Below are 22,782 nucleotides of genomic sequence, written 5' to 3'. Positions count from 1 at the left end.
AGGGAATTGCAATGTAAATAATGCTTTTCATAGTTGCGCCTTCTCGGCTAATTGTCTTTGTTCCAAGAGAAATCAAGATGTAATTCGCGCAACTTATTTGAATTGAAACACGTAAGCCGTAATTCGATTACCCTACATATTCTACGTATACGTTGTACGCATACTCCCTGAAATCTTCGTTATCGCGCTATGAGTTGCAACAGGCTTGCACTGTATACCTGTCCCTGTACGATTAACGTTAATTAAGATGTGACAATTTCAAACGTCTCGCCCACCGATCTCTACCGACGTTTCAGCAAGTAGACGGCTATACACCTGGCGTGGATTATCCGATCTACGACTCGGTACCTTTCGGCCTTACGTTTACCTGCGGGGGCAAGTTGCCTGGTTACTATGCCGATCCTGAAGCTAGATGTCAGGCAAGTTTACGCCGTTAACTCGTGCCATCTGATCGAAACGCAAAAGGATCAACACGATTTTGAAATTTTTTATTAGGTCTGGCATTGGTGTTTGCCAAATGGGCGTCAGTTCAGCTTCCTCTGTCCAAACGGCACGGTTTTCAGCCAATCGGCCCGTGTCTGCGATTGGTGGTTCAAGGTACTGCATTCTCCATGTACTTCGATCTTTGTCATCTCTGTTCGAGGTCTGCTTAAAACTTTTTCTTTATCGTAGGTTGATTGCAACGACTCGCCGAGATTGTACGGTATCAACGACGACCTGTACAGGGATGTGAACGGGAACAAGATCTAACGCTCTGATTGTAAAATCTGTGAACATTTAAACGCGTGTTAACAAAGAGTATATTTCTGTGTACAGTTTGTTCGAGACAAGAGAGTATTTCAATAGAAGCGTCGTATTTCGTCCAACGAGTTGTGAGTTCCTAGCTTGCCGGCAGAGAAACGCGTGAACAGAACGCTGTAATATTCTCAGACGCTAAATCACACGACGACGATCGATCGCTGCAGGCTGATCGAACTTTTAGCTAGGTAGAATTTCATCGCAGGTGCTGATCACTTCCGTAGAACGATGAAAAATCTCTGTATCTTCCCACAAACCATCCGAATAGTTCTAACCGCCTTATAACAGATTCGATTCTTCAATAAAGAACAACAAATGCATTAACTTTTTGCTACGTGTTGAACGTGACCGTGCCTTGATCGTGTTTTTTATCGTAAAACTACGTTAAGAGAGAACAGTCCCGGAGAGAGGAGGAAAGAATGCGCGATCGTGCATCGCAAAACTCGAAATCGCATCGAACAATTTCTTGGCATGATTGAACAATAGAAAGTGAGCGAGCGATCGACGCGAACGACCAGCTCCTTCCCTACCTTTTTCCTGTCAAACGCTGGCCATCCGCGCTACGCTTTTCCGTTTACGTTTTACATGCACGCTGCGTCGCGAGTCCTTTTCCCCTCGCGTATCTTTCCAGATCGATTAGAAAGAAATGCCGATCATATCTTCGACCAAATCGCGCGGAAGCCTCGCCGCGCCGGCTCGTTTTTCTTCCGATCGAACAACTTGTAATTACCACGAGGAATTTCAATCGATGCCTCGGACGTTACGTAAACGAATAGAAATTTGACGTGGTCACTTACGAAATCCTCCTAACTTCCACCTGTCGAACAAGTTTTTAGAGTGTCAAGGCCAAAGTCATCGTCAAACACCGTTATTACCATTATTTTCCGTTCGCCACACGAATCAAATGAAAAATACATCGATCGTATCGTGGCCATCTCGTTGCGCGTAATTACGATACCGTCCGACATCGGGATGATGCCGTGACATGTCCGAAAGATCGAAGCGTCGCGTAGGATTACGAGGAATTCGCGTGAAACTTTCGAGCGGCGAGCGAGTTAAAATTCCGCGCGCGTAAAAAACACGCATCGAGACGTTCCACCTCGAGCGAATCGCGAGCGCAAATATCACCGGCGTACCCGACGCCTCGTCCTCAAATTCTTGACGATCCCCTTTCAAAGATCAACAGGCGTGTCGTGGCAAGTCATGCTTCTGACAGTGATCAAGATCATCGGCGTTCGTTATATCTACGATATCGATCTGGATCGAACGAACTGCTCCATTAGCAGGCAACAAGTATCAGGACATACATACATTATATTTCTATCGAACGTTCAAACATCGCAAATACGATGATATGCAAGTACTCTTTATAGCTTTAGATTTACAGCGACGTAACTAGAAAATATGAATAAAGAATGAGATTGGATTTGTAAATGACGACACGTGTCCTGACACTTGTGACCGATAATGTAAATCTTCGTCGAGTTTTACCAACCCATCGACTATAAAATGGCCGACGAAATGACGCGACCTTATCTCGAGGAAAAGAACGTAAGACAAGGAAGATCGAGGCCTTGAATCTCGAAAAAGAAAGGAGTTGTCGTCCTTAGAGAAAGCAGCGAACTTTGATGGAACGATCCATCTCATGGGCACGGGTGAGTTCCAATTATCGCGATACGATCCTGTTTTACGATCCTGTCGACGAAGCTGAATCGAGAATAAATCGCAACTAGATGGCCATCGCAGTTTTCATCGAAGGTTAACTTGACTTCTTCTCATCTCGGATTTCTTCTTCGAACGAATCCAAAAATGGTCGGCACGTACGCGCGTCAATTGCACCGGTATTCCCTTAAAGTTAGAAAGGACTAGTCGAAGGAGTGGAAGCTGGTTAGAATACTTTCTTCGAGTAGCTGTAGCTGTATTCGCTCGATGCCTGACCCTGAAGGTGATTTATCGAAAAGCCAGTCGGCTCGCTCGGAGAGTCGATCGCTTTTTCGCTTTTTCTGACGGCGTTCGATTGCGAAAGGATCATAGCGCGAGCCTCGCGGGAAACCAAACTTCCTATTTCCAAAGAGTCGGGCGCGTTGTCGTCGGCCGAGAAAGCGATCGTTATCGATTAATAGAATTCTAGAGGCGCGATGTACTCGCCGGTTCCACGATTTTGTCCTCCTCCGTGTCCTTCGTCGGCGGAGACGACGTTCCACTTTCACTCCGTTCCTTCGATCTTTCGAAAAATTACAATTACCAGGAGTTTGCTACGTAGCTGGCTCGGGTTATTTACGAAAGATCACAAGGATGCGCCAGTCGGAATCCCCTGAAGGCGCCACGAGACCTTTGCAACTCCGCTCGAGATATACCATGGTCCTTTGTTTGGACGCGCTCCAAAGAAGAGGACGAAAAGTAAAAAAACAGACTGCGCGGTAAAAGCAAGATGCAATGTCCATAGAAACGGATGGCCTTCTAACGCGTCGCTCAAGAGTCAAGTTTGAAAGGTTCGACGGTAAATAGCATTGGTTCTGTTCGAGTTGTGTCGACGCTGACTATCAGGTGGCGACGCGGGTGCTCCTCGCGAACCTTTCGCTCGGTGGGGACCGTTTTTTGACAGAGCTACGCCAATGCGAGGCCAGCCAAGGCGCCTATGTACGTCCAGGCCCCCTCTCTCTCTTCGACCTTATCCTCCGTCGTAGAAAGCTCGACCAGACGACGCTGGCCGGAGCACAACGCTCCTGCTGCTGACTTTTCCACTTGCATCGCGCAGTCTTCTGGCCGGACCGGACGCGGTCTTACCCTCAACCAGCAAACGCGGTGTTTCCCCGGGTGATTCCTCTCGAAAATTTGAGCATCGATCCACCCCCGTTCACAGCGGGTTCGAGTTGCCGAGCGTGCCCTCCCCAACACAGTGCTTTCTCAAGATCGTTCGCTGGCAGAGAAGTAGTCGCGCGGTGTACAGGTGTGACAAGTATACTTGGAGTGCGCCTCGATGTGAGCACGGTGCTTTCATGAGGGATTAAGGAATAATCGACGGAGCCGAGAGACAGGTCTGTGCATTTCTTTTGTCCAAAGCAGCTTCTATCTTTAAGAACGTGGCACGCTTTCTAGAAACAGCAAGATTCTCGATCGAAAATCTGCAAAAGTTTGAATAAGAGCGATCGATTATTTCGGGCAAACGGATTGGTCGTTCGAAAAAAAAAAGAGAGTTACCATGGAGATACCTTTGGATGGAAATCGAGGTTTTTATCGGGTTATTCTCGCTGTTAGAATAGGAGAGTTTACGAGATTAACGTGGCGAAAGTAGTGGCAATTGCCTCGCTATTCGTACTCGAGAACGTTGGCTTCTTTCGTCCACCGAAACCAGACGAGCTAGGCAAATTAAATTCGGATTACTTAAGCAGCGGTAATCGCGGTGTTTTATTCAAACGGTACGAGTCGTCGGCTTCTCCCCGCGGCCAGAATGTCGGCATTTTCTTGCGACAATCCGTCCACGTGAGCGTTCCAGACGACTTGAACCGTACCTCGCGGCTAAAGAAACTACTTGAACCGACTCCTTGCCCGATATAGTCGAAAGAAAAGACCGGCCACGCAATACCCTGGCCAAATTTTCGCGAGGAGAGAAAACTGTAGGGCGCGTTGGCGTAAAAATAGTCTTTCGTCGATTTCGCCATCTCCGGCATCCATCGATTCGATATTTCACGACATGTTACGAGAGACAGCCAGAGAAGCATGGTCAATCGATCAAATCGAGACAAACGATACGGTACGTTTGAAATCGTGAAAGGACGATCGGGCAGCGCGCGAGAGCTTCAGGAGTAAAATAAAGGTGCCAGGACTTTCGCTGACCATCCCATCCTCTCCCTCTTTCGCCGAAACGTTTTTACATCTTCGGATGACAACGAACGCGAACTGGTTCTATCGTCGAATTTACCGTCCGCCCGACTTTCCATTCCTTGTTTTCTTTCGTGGAAAAAAGAACGCGACTCCTACGCTCGCCATCTCCCTCGAGGTTGTTTAATAAGGTGAAAGGAGAAAAAAACACCGCCGATACGTTTGCTTCGAGTCGGTCGTATTTTTGTTTCCAGCGTTTTTCACTCTGTATTTTCATATCTCGGTATTTTCGTGCGTTTCGAATAAGCTTTGAATAAAATCGCGGATTTCTATTCTGCTCGAGGATCAGTGCGTTAGCGAGCATACGTATTGGTATCGTTCGAGGAAATATATTCGGACTCGGTACACGTGTTAAGAACACACGCACGCGAATGTACGCACGCATCGCCATAACTACGATCAAAGTATGTATCTTTTTCTTTCTTTTTTTTCCTTTGTTATATACTGTAGAAAGAGTTCTCGTTGACCTCTAGGAAGTGGAATATCTCCACGCTCTTTCGTTTATACATTTCCGCGATTTCGATCCATCGAAGGAAAAGAAATCGAGGATAATCGAGTGTCCGGCCGAGATCGTTTGGGAAATTCGAACGCTCTGACTCGCGATCGATTCCATTTTCTGTCTGATTCGTTCGAACTATATACGAACTATATCGTGAAATACGACATTAGTACACTTCCATTTTGCACCAGAATATGGCGTGTAGCGTAACGTTCTCCGCGAGTTACGCGTCTTACAACATCACGGCGATAAACAAGCGGGCGTAATTTTAATCAAGTTACACGCCGGCTAATTCTAGCTGCGATTTTTTTCAACGGTCTATGGAAATGAAAGAACCGCCGTTCACGGCGGATCGGCTACTTTGTCGATTAATCTCGTGGTTTTCCGTAACCTCGACAGTGCCTCGACCAACCGCTCTCTCTCTTTCTCTTTCTCTTTCCTTCGGTGTCTCCCTTTCGTTCTCTCCTTCCTTCTCATTGCATTCTAACGCGTCCACATTCACTTTCGATCGGCGGATTCCGTGGTCGATTCTACACACGCTTGAAAGTGAATTTATTTCGCGAGGAGCCCGTTAGACTCGCGACACGCCTAGCCGGCCTAATTACTCGCCACACCACGAAATCACTGTTTCGAGTTTCCGCGGAAACTTAAACGCGTGCAAGCGTTCCGCGGCCGGAAACTACGCCGCTCTGTGATTTTATTGATCTTTGATCGGTCGATGAGATGTCGAACGAAGCAACTTGCACGAATATATATCGAGATATGGGGAAACTGCTCGTAAAGGAGCAAAACGTGAAAGCTCTGGGAATCTGACAGGATCGAGCGGATGCGAGGAAAGCGAGGAAAGTAGCGTGGAGAATGAACGTTTGCTTCCCTCTGAAACTAAGAAATAGGCTCGTTCCGATAATTATAGGTTTGAAATCGCAGCTCGATCGCGCATAAACCACCGACGACTATGGCTGACTGTTGCGTAATCAGCGAGCGCTTTCGCGAGCTTACGCCTGACACGTCGACCGATATTTTACCGAGTCTTTTTCGATAAACAATATCGAGAGCGCGCGAGTTCGAACGAACGCCGGCGTTACGACACGAGAACGCGCGTCGTCCAGCCGCGGTCTGCTTTCTCCCGCTATACGCTGTCGGAAAAATAAACGAGCTACTTGGTCGTAATCGAACAGCCGGAATAGGCTTAATGGCCGGGTCGATTTGCCACGAAAATCGAGCCAATTCTTTCCCCAAAGTGCACCGCGTCCCCTATCAGCTTCCAAGCAGAATCACAAACGTGAAACGTCGAACACGACGACTTACATGTACACGTGGTGCGAAACATTTTTCACGTATGCACGCGTAATTGGACAGAGAGTTTCATCGGGCACGATATCTTTTAAACGCGTCGATCGCAACGAGCTGATCGCAAAGAATTCTCTCGAAAATGAATATCACGTGTACGGCTAACGAGAACCGTCGTCGCCCGTATCCGATAACGTGCTATTACTAATAAATAGTATCACAAAGAGTGCGAATGATTTCTACGACTATTTTTTATTCTTTTTATTCTTTGGCGAAATCTTTCCTCTCGATTTCGAAAATGTTCTCGGCAATTGTAACGTAAAACTCTTAACGACTGTAGGGAAAGGAGAGCTAAGTCGTCTATCGAGTATCGGGAACAGAGACAAGGGAAAGACGATTTTGGCCGCTATTTCTCGCCTTGGGATAAGGCGAAATTTGACCATCGCTTTCGAAACGAAACAAAGTGTGTCAGACTGTTCTACGAGGCACGCGTTAATATCGCGCGATATCTACTTTCGATGATGCCCGCGCGATCTGCACCGATCGATTCGATATACACGATCTGTCTTCGTGAACGATACTTTAAAGTAGTAATGCGAACAGCTGAGAGACAGACCACAAACCGGTGATCGTGAAATTTCCATTCAAGCAGAGACGATCGTGCAACTTTCTGGGAAAAGGCTGGAAAGATAAAGTGGTGAATTAAGTAAATTGCGTAGCAAATATTAGTTTTAGTTTCTTTAGTAGCATTCGTCTTTTCTATACTTGGCTTTTCATAATAATTCGACTCATTAATAGCACGGTCTTCTGCGATCTCGTGCCATTCGATGGTTCCAGTAATTTCCATTTCGATGACGGTCTAATTTCTAGACGCGGATATAATTTAAGGAAGCAATCGTAAAACGTCTGTTGTACGATTCAGTATCGGGCTCGTTATACTCTCTCAGCGCGCTATCGTTGCTGTGGCTGAAAAAGACTAGAAAAGACACGTTAATTGCGCTAATTATACACGCGAGTCTGTTTCACTCGCGAGAAAGAAATTCGTAGGAGAAAGAGGAGGATGAGAAGACAAGTCCAATTTCCGATTCCGGCAATGTTTCTTTCCGTGCAATCACTTTCCTGCGGTTTCGGAATCACGTCGATTCCCAGTTACAAAATTTTCTCCGAAACGATGGCGAAATCGGATTCTGGATCGTGGAACGACCAACGATAAGCGTAATATGGTTGCAGGCCGCGAAAACAAATGGAAAGCCTTTTTTATTACCACTTTCCTTATCATTAATATCGTTAATTTCGCCAACTTGTGGCTCGTTTCTGCTCTTTACCGTCCAACTAACGCCGAACCAAGAAAAAAGCGGTACAACTCCGCGAGCAGAAGCCTCGCACCGTTAGCGTTCTGGGGCTGTAACGCCGGTTTATTTGTCGCGGCAGGCTTACACAATGTGTCGATAAAACGTGGCAAATAGCAGTTTACGGTCGAATAAATTTTATTCACGGTGGAGAGTGAAATCGTTTATCCCAAAGCCGGTTCTCTCCGCGGCAAGAGCAACGTAGTCACCGCCTCTCACGGATCGTCGTTCCACAAAACGTTTCGATTTTGTCAATTAAAAATTAAACCTCGCATCCTCGATTCCTGGTTGAACGAACTCGACCGAAAAACTCACGAATCTAGAGATCACCGCGACGATGATAAACGCGCTCCTTAATCAACGATTTTACCACCGATGAATGGATATCGCGTTACGTAAGTTGACCGCTTTTAGCGAACGCCAGATCGATTATATTTGCCGAACGATACTCCAGACTGGTATTTATACGAGAAGAAAGCGTTACCAAAAATTGTAATAATTACAACTAATAAGTACGATACAATTGTACGAAAAATCGAGGACTGTAGCTTTCTGGAAGAAGGACCCGTAAGAGGACGCTCGATTGCGAACGAACGCTAGGATCTTTGAAACTCTAACAAGCGCAATTTTTCGCAGTCGAGGCAGCTGTTTCCTCCTCTCGTTCGATCGAATGCTCGTTGTCTTATGGCGTAAAGCAGGCGTGTCGCGTATCAGCTTTTGTCAGCTTCACTCGCACGCCACCAATCCGGATAATTCTGGCACCTTGACACGAAAAACCAGTCGGCATTAAAGCGCACCTTCGCAGCAACGATGCTCGATTTTCATGTCACTGTGAGTGAGCAAGACACATTGAAATATATTTCCATGCTTTCAAGGCCTAGCTTTTCAAGGTAGATCCGCGTTATCCTAATTCCACTCTGTTACGACAACAGCTGTTCGAGCTACCAGGCGAATAAAAGCGATCGCGATATACTCTCGTTCCATATTCTTCGGGCAAGTATCGACGTCAGTGGCATACTCGTTCGCCTGCACAATCCAACACTTTCTACATACGAAATAGCAATCCTTTTGCTAAACGACGTGGAGGATTATTAACGATGCAAAAGAAACCCACGTTCGTGGTCTGCCTCGTTATCCTACGATCACGTTTACCAATAACTGTAAAGCGTGATTTTAATTGAAAGCGACGAACGAGAAGAACCGAAGAGAAGAGACGGAGTCTGTGCTTGATATCGCGCCGACTCTGACCACAGTCCTCTCTATCCACTGTACGTAATTATGTGCTGTGCACCGCGAATGCAACAAGCGTCTAACGAGTTACGGCGTTGGAGAAGACCGCGTGCAAGTCTATATGGAATGTACATTATACCGGTACTCGTCTCGACGGGACACTTTCTACCCACGACGTGGTCCGATCCGTAGTCCAACGAACATGAAACACGGATAAAAGTGGCAGCTAGCGGTCGCGTGAAACGCGCCTGTTCCCTCGTTTCAATTCGCCTTCGTCGTATCCCATATCCCTGATCCAACGACTGGGAAAATATCGCGTTACCTTCCTTTTTCAGGATCGAACTTAATCGCTCTGTGCCTTGACCTCGTCCGATCAATTGCGTTAGACGACCGATCTCGAATCGAGCGCGCGCTCAGATCGATAAGGTTACTCAATGATAATCCAAGTGCCGATTACGGGAAAATCGACGAGAAAGCGTATGACCTCAACGCAAGAAACCTTTCCATGAAACGTTTGATCGCGACGAGCTGAATCTATTTGCAGCGGATCGATAAGCGTCTGGCTGACTTCTAACAGCTTTTTCCACCGCACAATGATCCGTGATTCGAGTTTCCGGTGAACGTGAGCTACGTTTACTCCGTGTACGATTGCGATATATATGTATAACGATAGGAACAACGAAACGAAACTAGAGAGAAGTCAATTCTCACGTTCTGCTTTTAAGTAATTGTTTTTACAATTGAGAGCGCACGATCGAGAGAAACGCTCGAGTTGCTAAAGCGCCTGACGCGGGATAAATGTTCGAAAAAACGCGGAAACTCGTACGAATGGACGCGGAACACGGTCATTCGATGACTGTTTTCCTTCGTCGCTTCGTCGTTATTGCCACTGTCCAACGTACAACCTTTTCGTAACAATGTACGATAACGCAACGTCGATAGCAGTTGCTCCAAGCACGAGGAAATGAAAGCTTGCTGCACCAACCTGTACGACTTTTGAAGGCTATCGGGTTTTCTAACCACGCCTTGCGTCGATGGTTTATCTGAAAAATCGCCAATGTCCTCAGGGAAGAAACAACGGAGGCAACCACGTTTTAAATACGTACGATAATAATTGCTCCTGCATATGGAATGGAAAATATATCCCTGCCAGTAGAATTTTTACGAATCGTTCGTGTACGACGGAATTGTTCGAGCTCTAAGAATGAGATTCGTTTAGAATTCCATTTCCGGAGAACGCCTCGGAGGATATTCGAAAGCACTGGATATCGTAAGGTATTTAAGAAACGAAGTGGGTCGGTCAACTGGTCGTGCTAGCCATAACTTCCGGTGACCTTTAGCGGTCGCGGGATGACCGTTACGCGTGTTGTAATATAACGTAATTTACCGTAAGGTAACGTTACGAGTGTCGCGTTCCGCGCGTAACTCGATAAAGAGGAATCCTCCGTTTGTCCGTTGGAGGAAACGTATTTGCATTATCCTGGAATAGCCGGAAGGCGTTTCAAAGTATCTACGCGATTCTGCGATCGAGTCGAATGGCGAGAGAATTCATTTCGGCTTGATTTTCTAGACATTTTAGAAACACCGTACAAACAGGATCGCGTAATCGTGACTTCTCCCGAACGAGACGAACAACGGGACTAAATTTCCCAGCAGGCCTGAGAACTCGCACAACAGTTCGTTGTGACACGAGCAAAGAAAGCAACAACGAAACTTGTGTAACCGAACAACGCGGCGATCCTCTATCTCCGAGAGTAACGCAGCGATCCTTCTGCTTTTTCCTGCCGCTTTTACACGAACGATAACGATCCGTCTGCGAACTGGAGCGCGATAGAGCGCTTAATTAATTCGAAAATATGCCGCGATTAACCCGAATGCTCTACATTTTTTATCCAAAACCGAGGCAAGACTAGAAAATTCCGATCATCGAATCCAATACTAAACAGAGAGATCCGTAAACTTAACTTTCAATGGCTTACGTTACAGCTTTCGATCCGTTAACCTTAACCAGAAATTTCTCTATTTGGAAAAGCAAAAATCGATAAAGACGAATTAAGCGCGGTTGTATATGTAAATACGACATGATTGATTTCAAAGGCGGAAGATCTATATTGTAAATCGTCTCTTTAATCGGGGAAAGGTAAAAATGCCGAATTACGTAGTCAAAACCTATCACGAAAGCCAATCTTATCTCCAAACTACTTTCACCAGTTTCCGTTTCGAAATTGAGAGAATCTGTTCCGAATACATCAAAAACTGAACCTTCGAATATCGTCGGCTAGATTTATCGAAATATATTTCTGTAAAATCGTTGCCATCTATGCCAATTCTCTTCGCTATTTGCCGATAGAAGGCCGAGTAGCTGTTTCGAAAAAGTTTCATCCGTGAAGTAAAGGAGGATATATACCGGGTACCCTAATAGCGAAGTTGTCATTGTTTTAGTAATTAACAGATGTAGCATGCGCAGCAGTGACGACAAAGTCACACCCGGTATTACGTGATCGTGCATTTATATAACACCTACATTATCCTTGCATTATATGGTTAGCAGTGGTGACAGCACAGAGAAAGTTCCTAACCGTTCCCATATGCTCAAGTGCCTGTACCGGTCTACGGTCGACGCCAGAACTACGTCTCGATTATGCTTTATACAACTCGATATCGAACTTTGGCAATCCACGACCACCTCCGTGTCAATTTTTAGTACGGTCGTAGCTACGATATTGCGTCAACGCCGAGACGCTCTTACGAAATTCTTGCATCGAATTAATTAGAAATATTTCTGCCTGTTACAGTAGCGCCAACATGCGGGAGAAAAGGTGGCTTCTGCTCGCTCTGTATGGTAAGTAAAACATACGTTTCTAAGACTCGCTGGCAAACACAATGATCCGCCTGTGCCATTTAAAACATATCGCGCACGATCTTTTAATATCTCCGGGGTGATTTAAATTCTCGTATCGTATTTCGATGGAAGTAAAAGCGCGGTTAGCGATCGTTGCTACAGGTTGCGATGTGACAGAGCTTAGTATTTTTGGACTCTCCATATCCGGAGAGGAATGCCGAAGACAGCGGTCGACCTTCCATCCGAGAGTTTAGCATCGATGTTATTGCAAGGTTCGTTCACACCGGCGTCCCACGTACATATATTCATTCTTCGGTACGAATCGAGTTCGCTTCATAGAGTTCGATAGGAACGGTAGAACGATCGAATCTGTCAACTTATTTTGAAAAAGAAGATGCTACGATTCGTATTCACGACACAGATAAACGGCGTACGTGTGACGCGCGAAAGAACTTCACAGAAAGAATCCACGAAGGAAAAGACAAACCTGTCGTGCATATCAACAAGTCCGCTTCCTTTGTCCTATCGCGACGTGCAGTGCGAATCGACGAGCTCCGAAATTCTCTATCGATCGAGGCATCGGAAAAACCAGACGAACGTATTACAGAATTTCGAGCAAGCAGCTTTCGTCGCTAGCCGACACGATCCTCTGGATGTAAAAGCAGTCGTCCAATCAGACATTGTTAAACGATCACGCGTGCGCTTAACGCCGTTTCTGACATTTTCACTTGTTCGACGACTATTCGTTTCTCGTATCGAGCGACAGCCAGCCGAGGCCTTCGAAAACTTGTTTGAAAGCTACCGAACGATACGGTCTACCTTACACTCGCGTCTCGATTCTTAGGGATCGCAAAAATCTTTAGCCATAGTTTTGCATCGATGTTTACCATTCTCAGACTAGTTTACGTCGCCGATCTTTCGAATAATCGGTTCTACCATCGATGTATCGCGCGTGATCGTGCAAAAGTTCCCGTTTAACTTTTTACTTCGATTCTCCTATCTTATCTTCGAACGTAAGAAACTTTATTTCATCGATGTAAGAATTAAATTACGCGATTGGATGGAAAATGAGCGAAAGAAATTAGTATCGCCGTGCCCTTTTTTAACGAGAATGCCATGACATTCCCATTCGAGCGGGAATCGAAAAGACAATCGTTAGTTGCCGATACGATAGAATCGGAACGATGCAATTTGTTTAAACCGCCGCTACGGCAGTTTGTTTCGTCACGAAAATGTTTCGCCGTTACATTTCCAGCAGGGGTGTGACCGCGCCAGCGTTTCTCACAAACGGAATGCGAGCACGTTCCCATAATTCATTTTTATGCAACGTCGCCGGTTGCTCGTTGTTATCGATTCCAGCTTGGAAAACCACGATCCCGTTACGAAGGTGCACAACCGCTGCCGGACGACGTGTTTTTCAACATCGAGGACGTTCACTCCCCGAAAAGGACCGTAAGGAGACCATCGCACCCACGTCGATCGTACCCGTCCGATCGCTATCCCTTCGCTATCGGACACCCCTTGCGAAGAGAGTATCGGCGAAAGTATCGCGTTTTTTTCCACGGGACGACAAGTTATCCTGTCTGGTTCGAAAGGTTGTCGCCAATCCGCCGACCTTGAACCGGTTTGATTTAATTAGACGTAGTTGGTGCGCAAAGATTTTGCGATAATTCAAGTTCATTAACGGGATATCGTTATGGTAGCGAGAAAAAATAGGAGACACGGCAAAGGTTTATCCTTGAACGCTTGGTACGACGAAAATAAAACGATTAGACGTATCGTATCGTACAATCTGCTCGTAGATCAACGAAAGTCACCCACGATCGAAAGAAAGAAACGATCGATAGACAGCCTTGATCTGCTTGAAAACAATTGCCCAACCGAACGCATTCACCTGCGCCGCGAAAATTGCAACACTTAAAACCGAGCTCTCGCTGCTCCTCTCATGCGCAGGTTTCGCAACGCCGACGCTTCTTCGTGACTTATGCAATCCGTGAATGCGTATCGGCCTTTGATTATTTACCATGTGTCTAACCGGTGTCCCATTCCAGCACGTTCCAGCGATCAAACCTGTCCCGTTGCTTTTAATAGTCACGTTTCGATGAACAACGTTTACCGCAATACGGGAAAACCGAAGGAAAAACATCAACTACGAAATTTCAGATCGTCTTTCGTTTTACCAACGAATATCGAATATTTTCTTCTCAATTTCAGGAATTCTGTTGACCAACGCAGTTTCAGCCGAACGAAAGCCTACCAGACCGAAATTCAAGATCGCGACAACTTCCACGTCGACGACCACTAGCAGCACCACCGAAGATAGCCACGTCCACGAGAATGAAAACGAAGATACAGAGGTATGTCTTAACAAAGTAACATTCTAATTGCAGACGTAGAGATATAATTGCGCTCAACTTTTTTTGGCGTATCTAATCGAATCGAGACGTTGCTCGCGTAGCTTCGAGCAGTGAATTTATAATGCGAAGCGTGGTTGTAGCGCGAACCTGTCGTGTCGCGCCTCGATTTACCGCTGCAGGAATAGAACGGGCAGATCGTTTATCGTCGATGATGCAAATCGCGTTGATGATGCTACAGTCACGACAAACCACGCGTCTCTTTCTATTTTCCGATTATACATGCTAATAAACTCGATGTAACGAAACGAAGATGCACAGAGCGAAAGATCGCGACACCGGTAGCATCGTCTAAACGATACGTCTCTTTACGAGCGTTTCTCCCAAATCGTTGTAATTTACGACAATCCGCCGGTTTAGATCTCTCGATTACGCCACGTTCATATTAAATTAATTAACGTCTATCTAAATCACGGTTGGGGCGCGTTCAAAGACAAGTTTACCTTCGCATAGAAACGGCATCGTGACATCATCGAAGTAGCATCGCGAGCACATCACTGACCGTTAGCAAGAGCCACGGTAGAACTACGCGATGCATTAGATAACTATCGTCTCACAGGCTAGATACACGCTACTACGCTTGCTTAGCTTTTGACAGAATGGCAATGTTTGAAAATTACAAATAAAAAGACTCTCGGAAATCCTTAGAAAATCAGGCTCATTCGTAGACACGACAAAGAAGATTCTTCGAATCAATAGAGATATCGCGGTTTTAGCAATAGTATTTAAAATCAACTGGCACTTGATCGAATTGTGTATTTAATTTTAATATACTATATGATATACGTATATATACGTTGACTCTAGAAAAAAATAGTAAATCTTAACGATATGCGCGTATTGTTATTACAAATCGATCAACGTGTCCAGATACTTACGAGTGATAATGTAACTGATCGAGAATGCTGTTTGTGACTTTCTTCAGACGATCACGACGGTGGCTACCGAAACGAACGCGACGACTGGACACGTCCTCACAGGAATCCCGCAGATCGATTACATCTGGGACCCGAATCTGCCTCGTGAACTGAACGGCTACAATCTCAGCGATTATCCGTTTTACAACAGCATACCGGAGGACATCGACTTTAAATGCGATGGTCTTCACGATGGCTTTTACGCAAGCGTGCCTCACAAATGCCAGGTGAGAACTATGACTCTTCGTAATTATTCTGCTTGACGCGGTATCAATCGCTTAGCTATTCTTGGCGATGAAAATTGGTGGACTTTCTCTTTCTGTAAATAAAGTGAACATCTTGAAGGATATACACCGTCGACTCGAAGATGTCTCGAAGGTTCCAAAGCGCTCGACCGTTCGCTTATTCCCTACGTTATTTTACGTTCACGATCATTCTGCATAATCGAGCGAACTTTGTCGTTTATCGTTTATCGTTTCTCGGAGACCTTCTTAAAAGTAACACGAAGATTAATAGGACGCGGAAGTCGCGCATAAAACTGTAAGATCGAGGACAAGCTAATCCGCGTGTGAGAAAACGCCTGTTGCTTCTCAACTATCTCGAAATTTCGAAATTTCATCAACGATATAACGTACACTTACTAATAAATAGTACATCAGTGGTAATGAAATTTGAAAAAGTTACGTGCGACGCAAATACTTTTCCGAGTTGCTTTAAATATTTGCCCACTCTCGTCAATTTACTTGACAAATACCAGAGTATTCTTTATCAGGAGGGAGAAAAAATATGAGTAAAAATACAATGTGTACGATGAAACGTATGCAAGTATCGAGAAACATGGTGCGTAGCATTCTTGCGGAAATCAGTCCGTAATCGCGAAACGATCGTGAAACGTGGGACCGATCGCGTCCATTGCAAGAGTAAAAGTGGGTATCGTGATCGCTCTAGTGAAAAGGAAAGTCAGTGTCATCTGGATGAATGCCCGGGAAAGATTTTCTGACAAGGTATATCGTCCACTCGCGCGATGAACAAACGTCAACGGTCCGTGACTGCGGGTTTTCCGTTTCTATCGACGGGACGAGCACCGACCGCGAACAAGAGACATCACATTTTGATGGCGAGAACCATCCTTATCCATTACGTCTAACTAGTTCCTGCCACGACGCAAGTTTGTCCTTTTCGGAATATATTTTACGAACACGAAACAAAATGATTAACCTTATGGCGAATAGAGAAACAAAAATCGTGATCCGATATCGAATAGAACAAAAAACTTATCGATTCAAGTAAGCAAAGATTCAAAGCAACGGAACTGAAACTGCAAGTTTTTAAACAATAGTGAAATAAACGAAACGAATTTAGCGGACGATTTAGTACTTGGAGATTTTACACGTCGGCACCAGTACGCGTAGGAGAATGCTGGTTGGAAAAGCGAGAAAGACGAGGCTGTGGCGGAAAGAACACGAAGAAGAGAAGAGACTTTCGCGGTCCGATACACTTCCCGTCCCTGACCGTTTCGAGATTCACGCGCGGCGATCTTGCGATTGTGAAAGCGATTGCAAAGTACCCCTTTCCGACGTTCCTTATCGATTGTTTAGCCCCAGCTACCGAACGAATGGGCCTATTGTCATGCAAATGTTCGCAGATTCGCCTTGCTCAGCCCTCTGTGAAGCAACGATGCCGAGGCAAAACAGGATATCATACAGAAACGAGTAAAAGAAAAATTCTTCCGAAGCAAAGCGGATCGATCTGATACAACGTTTCACAATTAGACGCGTGTTTCGCTTCATCCAACTTACGATCGCTAAAATGGTTTTACGATACTTTTCGGGCGATCGTGCTTCTCTGATAACCGTTCGTGATCGAGTTGGCCGTACGTTTGACATTTAGCAGCTGCGAGTTGAGCAATAATCGCGATCCATCATCGCGAAATCGCTCGACTAACCCGGTTCGAGATGCTTGGAAACAACAGCAGAGTTTCGAGTAATTTTAAACCGAGCGCGTTCTTGTCATGCAGATACGCAGCGAGTTACTTCCTGCAATTTAGAACAGGGGACTCTGACTTTCCAATAAAATTACCAAAGCATAGAGAAACTACAGGCTGTTGGAGACTAGCGAGCGCGCATGCGAAAAGATTCGATTAAAAATTGGGATAAATGGGGAAAAAATTGGGGAATAACGAAGAAAGTAGACGAGGATCCCCGTCTGTCATTCAAGACGGTGAAAAAATGAACGAGACAGCGTCTCGAAGAAACAAAGTCGAACGAACAAGTTGTTGTACGAACCAACCTGGACGTGCTCTGAATGATTCTAGATAATACCTTTAGATAATCCGAGCAGACAGTCGTAGATACTTTTACAGAGACAAGCCGCCTATATGTGTAATACCACCAGACGCGCTTGTGGCAATTACTCGAGCACACATAGTCACGGTGTGAAAGCTACGATAGCTTCTAGCAATGACGAGCGTCTGTGTTCGGTGAAAAGTATGTTACGAGTGTCGAAGATCGTTTCCTAAAAAAAAAAGTGATCAAAATGTTCCCGACGAGATAGATACTCCTTCGAGAACAAAAAAAAGCGTTCCTACTTTCACGAATACCGAACTTTCAAAGCTTCTTCATTTTTGATTTCGATATATATCTGTAATTTCATCACGATCTGTTTGTTTTAATCCAATAAAAAATCCAATAGTTTGCGTTTCTTCTTTTTCAAGGTGTATCACCACTGCCTTTTCGGAACGAGATACGACTTCCTGTGCGCGAATTTCACGGCGTTCGATCAAAAAACCTTCATCTGTCACTTCGTCTCCGAAGTCGACTGCGCCAATTCGAAGAAATACTGGCACAGGAACGATGCCCTTTACAAGGCCACTACAACGTCCACAACATCGACGTCGACGACAACTACCGTGGCACCGGTAACAGCCGCCGCAGGACGTCAGCTACCGAGAGACAGGGATCTTCCAAGAAGAAGAAGACCCTTCAGGAGACGGCCAGCCTACGATTACTACGACGAAGAATATTACGACGACGATTATAGTCGTCCACGTGGCTACAGCAGAGACGACTACGACTACGACGACCGAAAGTACAGAAGAGACAGAGATCGTGACTTCAGAGATCGGGATCGTGACTTCCGAGACAGAGAAGTTCCAAGGTCTCGGGAAGGAATCCCCAGGGACGAGAGAGATCGTGACGCGAGCACCAGGGATCGGTATCCGCCTAGAAGCAACAGAAGAGACCCTACTAGGGCGAGAGATCCTCTCGAGGAAGATACGAGAGTCAGATCTAGAGATCCCGATCAAGGATCAAGGTCCGCGTCTAGAGAACTCGACGACGCGGAATTGGACGATCGACGAACCGAGTCGAGGCTCAGAGACACCGACGATCGTCGGTACTCCGATAAAAGGTAATTCCTTCGTGAACAAAAATGCGAATGTTTTTCCATTTGATAGTTCGACGACGAATTAAACAAATGCTTTCGTAGGTATAGAGACGATTACGACGACAAAGAAGCTGGTTCTCCGCCTTCAGGTGCAACTGGAAACTCGGATGGCTTGGTAAAACCTGCAGCGCCTGCAACATCGGTCTATGCAAGACCGAGAACTCCTCCAAAAATTCGAAGACCCGTGCCGCTTTCCGAACAAGACAGATACGCCTACAAAGCTACAGCTGTTCAATCGACCGGTAGGTTTCTTGCGCCGACAATGTTTAAACGATTCGTCGTATATGATTAATTTAAATTAAATACGATACAAGATTTTAAACGCGTGCGATCCACGCTCTTTGCAGAAGAACCTCGAAGAAGACCGGTGGACGTTGCAGACGATGACTATTACGAAGATGAGTTAGAGGATGTGAGGCCGGTTCGAAGACCGCTGAGAAGGAGACCAGCTTATAGAGAAAGGGATCGAGACTTCTATGATACCATAGAAAGGGATAGGGGCCGACCCTACAGGTAAGGTAACGTACGTACACAACACTGATACGATTATCTGTATATTCGTCTGTCGTAACTAATTGATCGCAACACATTATCTAACGATATCGTAACATGCGTAATCCGCCAAGTAACATACGTGTCTAACACAGCAACATCTTCGAACGTACATTCGTATAAAAGATACAATTACTTTAGGTTAGAGAAAATTAACAAAATTTCTAATTTCAGAACTCGATATCGGGACGACGAAGACGACCTGCGATCAAGAAAACACTCGGATCGCTCGAGAGATCGCTACTACGATCGAGAAAGGGATCGAGGTGTAGAACGTGGAAGAGATCGATCCCTCGATCGTGGAAAGGATCGTAACACGGAGAGACCACTGGATCGTGATCGAGGAAGAATGCAAGACACGGACAAGCCAGAAAGACCACATCGACCTCAAGATAAAGAACGCGAGCCAGATCGTTCTAGGACGGGTTCAAGATCCAAGGATTTACAAGAAACTACAGACTCGACCAGAAGAGGCAGTAGTTACGATCGCACGGAAAGGACCACTACCACTACGACGACTACCACGTGTTTGCCCGAACAACTCGTTCACAAAGCAGAATCAATTTCGAAAGAAGCCGCAAACGATAGACAAGCTTTTACCGAAAAACAAGCCAAATCTGCGCAGATTCAAACAACGCGAACGCCGATCGAGGATGGAGAATCGTATCGGACGAATCAACAGTCGGATTACCAAGAACGAGATCAGGATGAAAAGCGTGATCGTGGCCATTATCATACCGCGTCGTTGGAGGAATACTCGCAAGATTATTACGACGAACCGGAAGATCCGCCCGCTCCACCACCGAGAACCACGGTTCGCATTGTTAAACGACCTTTCTTACCATCTAGAGGCGGGAACCCTAATCCAAGAGGCTTGTCTCCGGTTGGTGTGAAAGCTACCACGTCTAAGAAGGAAGAGGATAGACCGACTGAAAGGACAAACGTTCAGGAGAGAGGGAAAAATTATTACGTGCACGAGGCAACGCAGGACAATTTCGGGGAATCTAATCAAGAGCCTAAAACGCAACAAGAGGAAAACGAAAATCACGATACGTACAGGAATGTTCAAACCGAGAGTCAGCATGGATATAATGACGAATACGATACATCTATAGTGAGACCTGCGATTAGAAGACCGACTGAGAGACAAAGGGAAGAAGAACAACAAAAAACTATAAGCGATGCGTTTGTTAGGATATCCAAGCAGGAACAAAGAGAAAATGAACAGAACTTTGGAGAAGGACTAGCCAAATGGCCCAGCGAGGAATTTTCCAATCAGCAGAGTAACGAAGGAAACGTACAAGTCTCGGGTTCGTTCCGTAACAAAGGCCGATTAACCGTGACGGAAAATTCAAAGGTTTACGGATCTACCTTTAAAAACGACGAAGCTGAAGAGCAGCCAACAGGGCCTCAGAGTTACAGAGTGAAACAAAGGCTGAACGAGGTGACGCATCGTTTGCAGGATATCCCGGAAAGCGAGTACGACGTCACTTTGAACGACGCATTAACGCCTACGCTGAATCAGGAGGCAAACTTGCCCAGTGGATTCGTTTTACCTCTTCACCGACAACTAGGAAGAGACGCGGTTCTACAATCATCCGAGAATAATTACAAAGTTTCCACAAATCCCGTAAATCAACAGCAACAGAAACCATTCGTATCTAATTCTCAATTTTTGCCAGCAGTTAACAACAACGACAGACTAAGAACCGTATATTACAGAACGCCCGAAACGATTCAGATCGGTGGAGCGCAATATAGGCCGCAAAGAGGATCATGGCACGATTACACCGGCTACTGAAACAAATACTAACGACGAAGAAATCTTGACAGAAAGCTTTGGAACGTTAGGAAATCGGTCGATTCGGGCACGTTTCGTCGATTGTACCACCATCGATCGAACGTTTCAAGGAACAATCTTTTACAGAAGCTAACTTCCTTTCAGAATAAAGGAATTTATTAGACCCTTGGTCGTGTGGTCAAACTTTTCGATGTCTTTCATAGGAGGGGATAGGAAAGCGGATGGTTTTCGTGTATTAGATCTTGAAAGTAGAGAACGAATATCCGAATAATCAAACTACTACACAGAGAGGCGAGCAAATATCGAGCACAGTTAAAACAAATCATCACGAATCCAGAAATTAATGACCTTTTATTCGACCGAATGATCGAAAAACTATCACTGTCCAAAATAGCTTTTAGCGTTAGTATCGACGACGTTAAATTCATTCTTCCCTGTAGTACTTTTTCAAAAACTATGTTTTAAATATTAGCTACTTATTAACTAGCTTAACTTATTAGCTGTTCAACTATTTTTATTTTATTAACTGTCACAGTATAAATCTCCGATCGAAGATGTAAATCGCAACGGTTTCTACTTTCGGCTAAACTTGTAAATACGATTATTCATTATTCCTTCGGGTTAAATTATTACTCCCAGTGCGATGATACACGTGTAAACAGTTTTCTACGAAAGCACATTCGTCGTCTCGATTTTCTTTTCGACAATAGTAACAAGTAAGTTTTCTCGAGTATGCATTTTATCTTTAATGTAATGTAAATTATACCAGTCTTGACGTACGATATTAAAGAGTGACAAAACGTATAAATCTAATTCATATCCCAACATGAACTTTATTGCGGACTGAATTTTCTCTTCTTTCTTTAACGTCTGCACTCTTTTCTTCTTTCTTCCTTCTTCTAGTAGACGTTTGCTATAAAAATATCGAGATTGATTAACCTCGAACACTGCATATAACGACGCGACTATTAAAATTAATTATTAAATCGACCGACAGTGTGCATATATAAATGTTACTATTTTACATTAAACGTATTTCTTACTAATTTTTAAAAAATTTCCAAATGTATATGCAGTAAACGAAGGTTGATCTCGTAGCCATTAGCTCGATATTACGTACATGCAGGTATTATATCGTAAATAATATCGATTGCCCAGGTCTCACCGCGGGGAGGTTGCTACGAATGGAAACCCACAAAAATAAGATCATCTTCAATCTTAAAAAGATCAAAATTCTATTCATTGTCGCATAACTTATGTAAAGATTAAATTATTACGAGAATGAATAACGATACGTATTAACTAAACAGATTGATTAAGAGGAACGTAAAATAATCAATGGTACAGCGTTTGAGTGTTATTTTCTTTATTTTCTATTTTATATTTATCGATGTTGAATATTTACAAATCTTTCATTATGGTCATTGATGACTTAATTCCGATGACACGTTTCGTATGCATTTATTAGAAATAGACAAATTCAGTGCTTTTTGTTAGATTTCTCTTAATTTTTAGACGCGCAGTTTTAGACTTTTTTTGGTCATAAAATTTACTATGAGAAAACAATGTCTCATTGTCAGAAAAACTATCAAATTTCTTGTTAATATTTTGCACTTAAAGCAGTTATACGATATGTACGTACAATGTCAAGGAACTCGAAAATACAGTATGTTCCTACAATCGAGCTAATATTACTCTTAACAAATTGTGCCACGAGAACGTTAATTAATCGATAATAAATGTTTCGTCAAGGATAACGAAAAA

General features: G+C 44.6%; 3 protein-coding genes across 5 annotated transcripts in view; 2 read left to right on the top strand and 1 right to left on the bottom strand.

Moving 5' to 3' along the window:
* Nucleotides 1–1,122, top strand: part of LOC126923154 (U-scoloptoxin(01)-Cw1a) — a 3,112-nt gene extending 1,990 nt beyond the window's left edge. Inside the window, exons 3-5 of the mRNA XM_050736325.1 lie at nucleotides 297–419; nucleotides 496–597; nucleotides 673–1,122. Coding sequence (XP_050592282.1) covers nucleotides 297–419; nucleotides 496–597; nucleotides 673–750 — 303 coding nt within the window. The 3' untranslated portion in view covers nucleotides 751–1,122. The remainder of the gene's footprint in view (nucleotides 1–296; nucleotides 420–495; nucleotides 598–672) is intronic.
* Nucleotides 1–15,203, bottom strand: part of LOC126923134 (uncharacterized) — a 26,133-nt gene extending 10,930 nt beyond the window's left edge. The window contains exon 1 of the mRNA XM_050736278.1: nucleotides 15,183–15,203. The gene's annotated coding sequence lies outside the window, so the exon portion shown is untranslated. The remainder of the gene's footprint in view (nucleotides 1–15,182) is intronic.
* On the top strand, nucleotides 3,377–22,782 carry LOC126923102 (uncharacterized protein DDB_G0283697). Of its 3 annotated transcripts, none has more exons than XM_050736195.1 (8): nucleotides 3,377–3,836; nucleotides 11,847–11,890; nucleotides 14,105–14,247; nucleotides 15,230–15,448; nucleotides 17,935–18,629; nucleotides 18,708–18,907; nucleotides 19,016–19,178; nucleotides 19,392–22,782. In XM_050736195.1, exons 2-8 carry the CDS (start codon nucleotides 11,854–11,856, stop codon nucleotides 21,016–21,018), a joined length of 3,084 nt encoding a protein of 1,027 aa, XP_050592152.1. In that variant the 5' UTR covers nucleotides 3,377–3,836; nucleotides 11,847–11,853; the 3' UTR covers nucleotides 21,019–22,782. The 3 variants fall into 3 exon arrangements, with proteins under 3 accessions (XP_050592152.1, XP_050592150.1, XP_050592149.1); XM_050736193.1 differs by having other exon boundaries at nucleotides 11,844–11,890; XM_050736192.1 differs by lacking the exon at nucleotides 3,377–3,836 and adding an exon at nucleotides 11,599–11,751 and having other exon boundaries at nucleotides 11,844–11,890.

The sequence above is a fragment of the Bombus affinis genome, chromosome 13 (assembly GCF_024516045.1).
Source record: "Bombus affinis isolate iyBomAffi1 chromosome 13, iyBomAffi1.2, whole genome shotgun sequence".
NCBI lineage: Eukaryota > Metazoa > Arthropoda > Insecta > Hymenoptera > Apidae > Bombus > Bombus affinis.
This window is presented reverse-complemented; position numbering and strand designations above follow the sequence as displayed.

Excerpts from the sequence above, each read along its gene's own strand:
- LOC126923102 (XM_050736192.1), top strand. The coding sequence starts at position 11,690 with ATGCTTTATACAACTCGATATCGAACTTTGGCAATCCACGACCACCTC. Across the intron at positions 11,891-14,104 it reads GCTTCTGCTCGCTCTGTATG|GAATTCTGTTGACCAACGCA; the intron begins GTAAGTAAAACA and ends TCTCAATTTCAG. Across the intron at positions 18,630-18,707 it reads CGTCGGTACTCCGATAAAAG|GTATAGAGACGATTACGACG; the intron begins GTAATTCCTTCG and ends ATGCTTTCGTAG.